The sequence below is a fragment of the Pleurodeles waltl genome, chromosome 9, assembly GCF_031143425.1.
Source record: "Pleurodeles waltl isolate 20211129_DDA chromosome 9, aPleWal1.hap1.20221129, whole genome shotgun sequence".
In the NCBI taxonomy this organism is placed as follows: domain Eukaryota; kingdom Metazoa; phylum Chordata; class Amphibia; order Caudata; family Salamandridae; genus Pleurodeles; species Pleurodeles waltl.
Genome location: NC_090448.1, coordinates 972,190,769 through 972,201,848, shown reverse-complemented (window position 1 = coordinate 972,201,848; position 11,080 = coordinate 972,190,769). Strand labels below are relative to the sequence as shown.

Genomic DNA, 11,080 nt, shown 5'->3' with positions numbered 1-11,080 from the left:
GTAGAAAAACAAAATCTTTCCCTGGAGAGCTGCACAACGTATGGTGGAACACAAACCACCTTCCTAGATTTAACTCCTCAGATTATACATCTTTACATCTTATGGCCTTTAGAAAGTCAATGGCAACTTTCTGAAGAAATCTCTAGGTCCAGAAAAGGGCTAGTTTAAATACCTTGCACTCTAGACCCTCAAGGTGAGATTTGGGCAGCTTTAGAGTACGGCACAGTACCAATAAAGTGAACTAGGAGCCTGGATGAAGAGACACCCAACATCCAAAGCAAGAAAGTTGGCCAAAAATGTATTCAAATTTTTGTCTTACAGCGCTCGTGCAACTCAAAATTGCTCTGTTTGCTGGAGTTCTATGGCAGGAGCACTATAACATACGGTTTGATTTTGGTCAGATGGACTGGGTTCGTAAAGCTTGATGCTTTCTGTCCAGAAGGTGCTCAGTGTGTCAAGAGATTCCCCTCCCAAAGATGTAGGAAAGGTTATGGGATGAGGCTTCTTAACGGCACAGACAGTTAAGGTACATTTTTGTCATCCATCTCTGCATTCTTCAAAACTGGCTGTGTGTGCACTGCCTGCTTCAACATGCACTGCAGACTCAGTGCCAAATTTATCTTACCTACGTGCAACATGTTTTTTCGTATAATAAACTTCATAGTCTCCTGTGGTACAGGCGAACACAGATAGTTTCTCAGAAACCTCTGATCAATGTCAGTGCAAAAACAGTTAAGAATTCATTGTATGCTGGGTTCTTCCCCCCCCCCCACACAAAATGCAAGTCTTAAGCATGTCAGCCACCAGCTTATTGTCAAATGCATTTGTACTTTTTGAAGCATGTGGTAAACGGCATGCAAAGTAGAGGAAAGTAAATTTTGACAGTATTAAAGCAAATTAAAATAAAAAATTAGATGCCCCTTCCAGGAAGATGAGGCAACAGAAGAAAGTAGAGCATTGTCCAGAAAGGGTAAGCACCAAAGAAAATGATCACAGCCTCTTGTCTGAGATGAGGTAAAAACTGGGATGCGGGCGTCACAGTTGGTGTGCACATATGTAGATACCGAGTTCATGTATGCAGAAAGGTGCACGTGAGTGGAACACACAAAAATTAGTTGAAAGCAACAGAATTCTTTAAGACTTTTGAAGGAGCCTATCTGCAGGGCAACCAAGTATAAAGGACGGCAGAGCAGAATGATGAACTACATTTACTGTGTGCAGACTTCAATCCAGTTCTTTGCGGTTGGAAAACTTCACAAATTAGATTTGATTGTTAAACTTGCTTGTTTAGGCTTAATGTAAAGCAGTACTTATGTGCCTTGCGGCTGATCTGCACACTACAACACAAATCAAATGTGAATGGACATACCAAAAAGTGCTTTTTAATACAAAGTTAAAAAAAATGCTCCCGCCTCATCAAATAGGCATAGTTTAGTGCATACAATGTGCAGCCTCTGATTTAGCAACACTTCACACTTGAGAAGCACCAACATTCCCTAAACATAAAAAGGCCTGCTGTGATTGGATGTGGAAAGCAACAGATTTCTTGAATTCTACAGGGTCAGAAGAGTCTGGCGTCCTTACAAACCTGTCTTAGGGGAGCTTCTGTGCACTCTTTCTTCTACTGATATAGACTATGGATTGAAGATCCATTTGTTCCAACATCTGCAAAGGAAACCTTGTGTAGGGGCATTCAACAAAGCTGCGAAAAAGATTGTTATGGTCTTCAAAGCACCAGCCACTTTTACTTTGTACATTGGTAGTGGGGAAACAATACTTTTTCACCATACAGTTGTTTATTTGTACAAAGCTTTAAGATTGTGTTCCACATAGACAGAGGCAAAAAGCACTCATGCAAAACTACAAAAATAGTTCAGACAATATTATGGACAATGCGGACAGTGAATCACTGTATTGAAACCTAAAGCCTGCAAATTCTCAGGAGGATGAAACCATAGTTTAAATTTAAAGCAAGAGTTAGATGACTTCCAAATCTTAAACCACAAACACATCCAAGAAGAAAAATACCCCAAAACAAAAACACAATCGCACAAGATTCAATAATGATTTACCCAATCAGAGAATAGGAACTTTTACATTCTATTCAAAATACAGTTGGCGAACTTTTCAGTACAGTTCCTGCACTCGTGAGGAAGGGAATAAACCTAGCTATGTGGTTAGGAGCATCAGTCATTGTTTTCTTGAGTGTTTCACAACTGTAGTGACAATAATGTAAAAGTTGTAACAGTTTTTTCTTACGAAATTACTTTTTTATGTAAACTTCGGGTTGTGGCCCTTATTCTAAGTACTCTCCCAAAGAACATAGCACAGGGGATCATGCAAAGAATTTGATTTAATCTCAAACCAGAATGGCTACTCATTGACAGCTTGTGTGCCTTTTCACGCATTTTCCGCAGATATACCCTGGCAAATCCCTTTTTTGGGGATACAACTGGTGCATTTCTGCATAAAATCACCATGACAGTGTGATTTTAAGGATGAATGCAGGCTGATTTGTCAATCTTAATCCATGTGAGGTCTGCTGCACTGGCAAACCCTACAAATAGAGCTACCTGGCAGCCTTAGTAAATATGTACATTGCTTGTAGTTAGTTACAAGACATTCAAATGCAACATTTACGTGCCTTGCAGTTTTGGGCTTCTACATAAGTAGCAGATATAATTCATAAGCACTGTATACCGCAGGAGCCATGAACAGGAAGACGGTTTGTTTGGGTTTATTGGTACTTTAAAACAGCTTTTCTAAAGCTACATTCCAATGTGAATGTAATTGCTTTTAAAGTTTCTTTATTTGTTTCCGTTTCAAGAAAACCCTTTATGTCCTGTTCAGAACATGCTGGATCACAGCAAGTCTATAACATCCAGTCTGTCCTGTGTTTCACATACTTCCTTTACTCTTTCCGCCTCTTCTTCCCTTCATGGTCATGCTCTTTTGACCGGCTACTATCAGAAGGCCTCTTTGAAGCACCGTGCTGTTTGGCTTCTTCCAAGAACTTATCAAGACCAAAAGGATCTTCCTCAAACTGTACAGGGCCTTCACGTCGCTGTCGGCGATCTGAGCCTGAAAACTCTTTGTCAGGAACAAACCTGGAGAAAAAAAAAAAAACATGTTTTATTGCTCAGGAAGTCAAGTGCCACCTTCATCTGAGCCAAATCAATGTTGTAGCCCAATGTAGGTCCTTACACATACACAGACTATGTACGGTTGTGACACTATTTCAAACGCAGGCCAATAGTGAAGAGTTGTACAGCAACCAATACACTTCTAGAACTGCAATGAAAAACTTACCTGTAGCACCACTTGCCATTTAATTACTAGAACCACACAAAAGTGCTGCGAAATAACGTCCATCTGGACTAGCAGCACAGTCTGATTTTCCATTACTCCTCTTCTCTTTGACAACACCTCCATCATCGTCGCCTACAGCTCAACAAGCTGTTCCATTACCAAGTCCAGCAGGCTGCTTGATGATTAAAACTAGACCCTGAAGTGCAACACTCTCTACTATTCCGTTCTTGAGCCTTATCGAGCTGAGTGAATGCACTGTACCAAAGACCTTTCCATTTACTACTAGATCCTTACACAGCACTTTTTCTACACTGTTATCCTAAACCACAGTTCAATTCCTGTGATCCAGGAGCTCTGGTGGTGGTTTCAAACCCAGAACTTCAACACACTCTATAGTTAAGTGCTGAGACACACATCCAGATAGGTCAATGTATTTCAGTCCTGACTTTCGGCAATCCGAAGCACTCCAAACTAATTTTCTGGGGCTTGGATCTACAGAAATCTTCAAACTTTACAAATGCACTGGTTCAGTCCAACCAGAAAAACTAATCCTCAGGTTCCTAAGTACCTACATGCTCTCAGTACAGCAATCTCTAAGAATATAACACAAAATCTCATAAGTACTTACCATTCATTCCAATGTCCAATGGGAAGAAACCCATCAACTCAACTTCTAAGTCAGAACTGTGTCCACCAACACACAAAAATTATATAAGTATAACAAACAGCGGGCTCCAGGATCGATGTAATGTGGTTCGCACCACTGTTTAAGCCTCTTATAATAAATAAAATAATGCAATCATATTGAGATTGTGACCTCTTGGAAACCCATTTAATATTCCCCTCATACCAGCCAAGGCAAACAAGCATTGGCAAAACCAATAGGTCGCGCCTTTAGGTTTGACAAGCCAGACCTATTGACCTTGCAGCTGCATTTTGCTGCTGTAGAATTTCATTTGCAAAAAGAAAAATAAATACTATGCGTGAGTAACTTTTAGGAGTAATAACTTTTCACTTTCTCACCTGCTGGTTTTCATAAGTGTGTCCAGGTCGTCTCCATACAGGTCTTTATCTGCGTTTTTGCTTGGCCTGTAGATATTTTGTGCCACTTCCTTGCCTCCTCGCCAAGGCTGGTCATACACATTGTATACCTCGTCTTCTCCGCCAGCAAATCCACTGTCCATACCCTGGAGGACAAACCAAATAATGTACATGTATACATTTATTTGTGAAAATATCAGAATCATCAACCATCACAACAGTGCCAGGAAGAACCTTTGGAAGTGACAGTGCTTTAAAAGAGTCAAATCAAAGTGTATCATGCGTTGGATCTATATTGTGTACTACTTTACCTGTGCTGTTTGTACCAGTGAGCTATTGGACTGTTAAGCCGTTTCACATAAAACTAATACAAATTGTTTATAAAAAAAAAAAAAATCATATCAAATGAGTAGGGGTTAGCAGTAAATCAACACCAGCATCCAGGGTGGCCAGCACGGAGCAGCGAAGGCCCGTTCCAACATCTGAACCCACATACCTTCCTTGTGCCAGGCTGAATAAGGTGCAATAGTAGAACTGTTTCTCGATAATGTGGACAACTGTTGATTGGGAGTTGGACCAACACTGTAATGACATGCAACCCATACCTTGTTTTGGTTAAAGAGCCGCTGGTCATATTGGACCTCTGTAGTGGGACGAGTGTTCGGCTGTCCCAATGCAATTATTTCACTAATATCTCGATCTTCATTTCGCTGCAATTTAGATCTGGAATGTAAAAAAATATATAATAATAATAAGTGCATTTGATGGGTCTGGACAAGGTTAGTGTAATAAATTGAGGCTCACAGCAGGATTAGTTAACTTTTCTTACTTGATAAAGGTAAACACTTAAAACTGCATCAAGTCTAATCTATGGCAGGGGTACACTGAAAAGTTTTCCAGGATACTGCAACCCTGTTAGAAAGACAGCTTTGCAATCCTGTAAAGATTTGAAGGGACAAATACAGTTGTCCCACTATCATAAAAAAAATAAAAAAATACAGAAGTGTTTACCTCTTGTCAGGGGCAGCCCTTGAGAGATTCCGGTCATGTTGTCTATCTTTCCGTCGGTCTTGGCGGATTTCCTCCCGTTCACGAGCTTCACCATCATCTGTTGACAGAAAAAAAGATTTTTATATTCATGTTTTTAAGAGAATGTTGTTGATGCAATGCCTTACCCTCTGCTTTTCCCCTTTTGGAAGACAGAATGCATTGCCCCTGGATAGTGTCCATGCACCTTTCTAATCATTTACTTTCCTCACTCTCTGCTTTCAGAAACTCTGTGACCATCACATCTACAAATGCAGAGGATTCACAAATGCTGATTCAGGTGCAAGCGCACACAGTGACAAGTAAGAAGCTTGCTAGGTATCCCTAAAAAAGACCTGCTGCTCCCTAGCAAGACATGATACAATACAAGCAGTTTTCTTTATTTCTACTTCTGTCTTAAATGCACGTTCTCCTCTTGATGCATGCTTTCTCCTCTCTGAAGCCTCCTTGCCCTGTCCCCGAGGCCTACTCTCAGCTCTTTTACACGCTAGCTTTATCCTACATAATACCTTAAAGTCTGCTTTTATCTCCTCAATGATGGATTGACCCCGATGCTTGCTCTTCTCTGTTTCACCTGCTGAATCAGAGTAACACCTGTTCTACTGTGTCTGGTCGTGAAACTGACTTACCTTTCTCTACATGGGTTTTAATGCCTGCCCGTCTTTCCCTGGCGATCTGAGCCAACTCTCGCAACTTCTCCTCTTTCTTCTCTTTCTCTTTCTGGGCCATCTTCCGCTCCACCTGAGCACGCATCTCCACAGCCTCACGAGCCTACGGGACATTTCCAACGCTCTTATTACATTGTAATCCGTGAAAACATGCACGCACATCAAGGACACGCAGGAAGAATATACAAGAGAATGACAGTTCTGACAAGTGATGAGAGCTTACCTCAAAGACCTCCCCAGAGCCAGATGCTTAACTTGCAAGCATGAAGGTCTGAATCCAATAGAGCCGGGGACTTGGGAACAGTGACGACTAGTGCAATATTTTAAGGCATACAACCTATTCAAGGCTTTCAGCTAGTCAAGGAAAATAAGCGCATCTGCCTATTTATATAGTAAAAAGAAATGCTAAGTATTACTGCGTATCTCATAAGAGCTGTGCTAGAGGGACACATTAACAGGAGAGGCAGATATGTGCAACGGGTGGGTCCAGGGTCTATAAAATAGTACCGAAGTGCCATAAACACCTCGAGACAGCCACTTAATGCTGATGGAGCACTTGATAATGAAGGAAGGCACCCACAGCTACACTTCACTCAGAAGAGGAATTCTGACTGCTTGACAAAGACAACAGAGCACTTTCAAAGAACGGGCAACTGTGAATTTTGTCAGAAAGCGTACTTTCTGATCCTTAAGCATCGATTTATGCCTAAGGCTATAAAAGAGCAGGTGACTAATATGACCGTTTGAAAGCAAAAAACGGGATCTACATTTGAGGCAAACAAAAACCACTGCTTTGAAAGAAGTCAGTCCCTTTTTCGTGGTGTTAAACGGAGTCGTACTCAAATGTGTTTGCTAGGGTTTTATAGCCTTTGGACAGCAGTAACAAAAAACAACCATAGAGGATTCTTTTTTAGCTAGAGCCTTTTTTGAGAGTACGAGGGTGGAGCTCAGCCCGTAAGAACGGCTTTTTTCTTCTTTTCTGTTGAGCATACCTTTGAACAGTACATGCCAACAGTAAAAGCCCAGGGGAAATAAAAGCTGCAAACGGAACCTTATTTTATGGCAAAATATGCCAACCTTGCAGAAAGCCCTTTATGTTACAGAATCATGGATTAACAAAATGTTTTCGATCACATCCCAAATTGGTTCATCACAGCGGCTGCTTGGGGACACGCATGAATATTCTAACACCCCGCCTCCACCAAATTAACTACAGGTTGTGCGTGCCCACTCTACCACAGCCAACGCTCTGCGACTGGCAAGTCTCAAGACTTCCGCCACTGTAAAAACAAGCGGTTTTTGCAGGATTTCAGGTGTGCGTAAAGGAATAAATCCGGCACCTAAGGAGCCCAATTACGAACCTTCCTGTCAGCAATGTACAACGCTTCAGCAAGTTTGGCAAAGTTTTCATTGATGTGCACGGTCTGAAGCCCTCTGCCGTCTGCAGCCAAGCGCTTGTCCAACGGGATAGTGTACCCCTGGAAGGAAGGAAAGAAGGCCATTTAGTAGAAGGGCCACATGCACACACAATCCTAGTCTCAGTTGAACATAATTACGGAGTTGCATGATCCAATAGCAGCATTACACCGACCAAGCAGAACAACTCCAGCCTCTTACACTATACTTAGAAGCATGTGTATACAGCAACGTTCTATTTGTTCATAGGTATAGGAATATTTTATAAAGAGTGAGAATTGTAGCAGTGATGACTCCACCAAGGGCGAGCATTGACAAGTACAAGCCATAGGTTGACAAAACCCAATGGCATTGACATTTTTTAATGAAATATAAGTTCATGACATAACTAGGGCCAAAGCCCCTTCTCTCCCCCCCCCCCCAACCCCACCTCCACGGTCCTTCCGCTTTGAACATTACCATCTATATTGATCTTTGTACTCCCCTTTGCCACTAGTACTGCATGTCTATATATGCTACTGGCCGTTTGAATCACTTTTCTGTGGCCCCCAGACTTCCTCTGTGTAAAATAAGTAGACTGCTTTTGAAAACATTTGAGCACAAAAACAAGGGCGATGGGATCCAACAGTCTGACACAGGGGCAGGCCCTTGCATTCAGTTAGGGATCATAATGCTGCTAGCATTCAAAGGATAGGCGAAAACATTTACTTACAAGAGGGACTGGCAAGCATCCAATTCCCTCGGCTGTATGAAAAGGGTTGTGACGTGACAGTGTAAATGTACCAATCTGTGCAGCAAGGACTCCATTTATTATGTTACGTTACTGGCATGTGAGTACACATTTCTATGATGACATATAATCTAGTAGCGTTTTTAGACTCTGGGGGTCATTCCAGGTAGTCCTGGTTTTTGTCATTCAATGGCCCCATGGTATTCCGATGTCAACGTTTTGTCAGCAATATGAATACATCACTTTCGATAGGTTTTCACGATACTCCTTTACTTGGCCATGTACTTGCTTGGAGTGAAACAATCTTCAGAAGTAGTAGTCACATGGGCTGCAAAGTTGTGGCTGCTGACAAGACACAGGCACAACCCCCCTCGGTAAAAATAGGACATTTTATCCGACTGAGTTACCTTTGCGTTTTTCCAATTTGAAATGCAGGGGGGAATTTTCCACTCTTGCTGTTCTTTCACCGTCATCTAAAACAAAGGGAAAAACGTGTTAGAGCATGCAAAGCAAACAACTACACATAATTACAGACATCTGCTTCTACGCAGCACTTTAGACGATTGACAAAGCAGTGTTCTTGTCAACACACCAATTTAGGATGACATCCTAAGGATGAGTCACTTGCCCAGTTTCTGTGAACTAGCCCATTCTGTGTCTATTCTTTTCATAGACAAATAAGATAAAGGTTTGTGCTAGCAACTATTAACAGGCATAACTTAAAGTGACAAATGTTACTGAGAACAATACAGATAAATCTGAGGCACACAACACAGCTGGGCCGTCCCACAACTAAAACATTTCGCACAAACCTTTGATGGTATTTTGGAACTTTAGATTTTTGAATTTGTGCAAACAAATACACTTCATGTGTATTGTTTTGATTCAGTCTAGTTTTTTTCATTCTACGCTTCTAGATATGAGGTACAAAGCAATTTGTTATTGAGTGAATCAACTGCTTTGTAATCATTTTGTTTACCTTTCTTGCTTAACCCCTTGGGCGCCAAGGATGTAATGGTTACGTCCGGTGGCGGGACACTAACGCGCCATGGATGTAATCATTACATCCTTGTACTGGCCCCTGAGGGCCAGCCCCCCCTCCCCACAAGTTCAGGGATGGAAGGAGAATTGCTTTCCGCTCCCCCCCCTTTACCCCCTATGGAATCTGATGACATCAGCTTGGGCATTTCTCCTCCGATCACATGGAGAGGGCGAGCGAGGCCTTTCCTTTGAGGTCTCTCTCTGCATTTTTATCTATAAGGGGAGCGGCCTCCTTGGGCAAGGGCCGCTCCCCAGGGGGGCAAATTATTCTTAGGCCTTTTTTTTTTTTTTATTGTTTACATGTAGGGAGTAACCCCTTAGGCAAGGGTGGCAAATTGTTTTGAGGCCAATTCTGCCCACCCCTCCCCCTTGGAGGTAGAAACTACTAGACACCAGGGATTTTATTTTTTTATGTCAGTTACACGCAAGGGGAGCAGCCCCTTGGGCAAGGTCCGCTCCCCAGGGGGACAAATTTTTTTTAGGCCTTTTCTGCCGCCCCTTCCCTGGGAGCAGATCGGCCTATTTCTATTAGGCACATGTGCCTGGGGGGGGGGGGGGGGGGGGGGGGGGGGGGGGGGGATTTGGGGTTTCAGAAACCACTTAGGCACCAGGGATTGGTGTATGTATGCGTTTTGTTTGGGGGGCACCCCCTTGGGCAAGGGTCGCTCCCCATGGGGGCACATTACTGTTGGTCGTATCTGCCCCCTTTGGGGGAAGAAAGCCCACTAGAGACCAGGGAAGATTAAAAAATAAATAAATAAAAAAAGAAGGGTGGGAGTAAATAAAGGGGGGCCAAAGTTGTTCGGCAATTACCTCCAATTTACTACCTGGTTGGGGGGAGTGGGGGGGGCGTTTAAACCGGGAAAACCTACTAGATGCCAGGGAATAATAAAAAATATTTTAAAAAAAACATCAGGTTTCAACGTAAAAATTTGATGTGTCCATGTTGAGTTTCCTGTCGCGGAGCACTAGGCCTACCCACACAAGGGAGATATCATTTTTATCAGGAGACTTGGGGGGGACTGAGAATAGCAGAACAAGTGTTATTGCCCCTTGTCTTTCTCTACATTTTTTCCTTCCAAATTTAAGGACAGTGTGTAAAAAAGACGTCTATTTGAGAAATGCCCTGTAATTCACATGCTAGTATGGGGACCCCAGAATTCAGAGATGTGCAAAATAACCACTGCTTCTTAAACACCTTATCTTGTGCCCATTTTGGAAATACAAAGGTTTCCTTGATACCTATTTTTCACTCTTTACATTTCAGCAAATGAATTGCTGTATACCCGGTATACAATGAAAACCCATTGCAGGTGCAGCTCATTTATTGGCTGTGGGTACCTACGGTTCTTGATGAACCTACAAGCCCTATATATTCCTGCAACCAGAAGAGTCCAGCAGATGTAAGAGTATATTACAAAAAAAAAACTATTGTGTGATATATATACTGAAATATGAGGAAGCAAAAATTGACTGTTTAAGTTAAACAAAACACTTGCACATTTTACAATAAATTGTTTAGGTATTATTACCACTAGATTAAAAACAAGGCAATAAATCGAAGCCCAACACAATTTAAAGAGGGAGGAGAGATAGGTCCATCGCATGGGCAAGAGAATGAGAACAGAGGAAGCTTCCGGAATCAAAACTCAAGATGTAAACTAGGCAAGAAGCCACTGCAAGAGATGAGGGGCAAAGAGAGCAAAACCAAGCTTTTTACATTGCTACTTATATCCACAGGATCTTTGCTATATTAGAAGCCACTTATACAGTTGGGTAAATTTGTGCATGTAACATTGTGGAATATTGTGTAGTGCTAGTACCTTTC

General features: G+C 42.1%; 1 protein-coding gene across 1 annotated transcript in view; it reads right to left on the bottom strand.

Annotated features, from left to right (window-relative positions):
* Nucleotides 1-1,777: 1,777 nt before the first annotated feature.
* The window catches only part of SNW1 (SNW domain containing 1), a 61,136-nt gene continuing 51,833 nt past the window's right edge, over nucleotides 1,778-11,080 (bottom strand). Inside the window, exons 8-14 of the mRNA XM_069208399.1 lie at nucleotides 8,619-8,684; nucleotides 7,427-7,543; nucleotides 6,027-6,168; nucleotides 5,362-5,458; nucleotides 4,956-5,073; nucleotides 4,333-4,496; nucleotides 1,778-3,107 (exon numbers count right to left, since the gene is read on the bottom strand). Coding sequence (XP_069064500.1) covers nucleotides 2,912-3,107; nucleotides 4,333-4,496; nucleotides 4,956-5,073; nucleotides 5,362-5,458; nucleotides 6,027-6,168; nucleotides 7,427-7,543; nucleotides 8,619-8,684 — 900 coding nt within the window. The 3' untranslated portion in view covers nucleotides 1,778-2,911. The remainder of the gene's footprint in view (nucleotides 3,108-4,332; nucleotides 4,497-4,955; nucleotides 5,074-5,361; nucleotides 5,459-6,026; nucleotides 6,169-7,426; nucleotides 7,544-8,618; nucleotides 8,685-11,080) is intronic.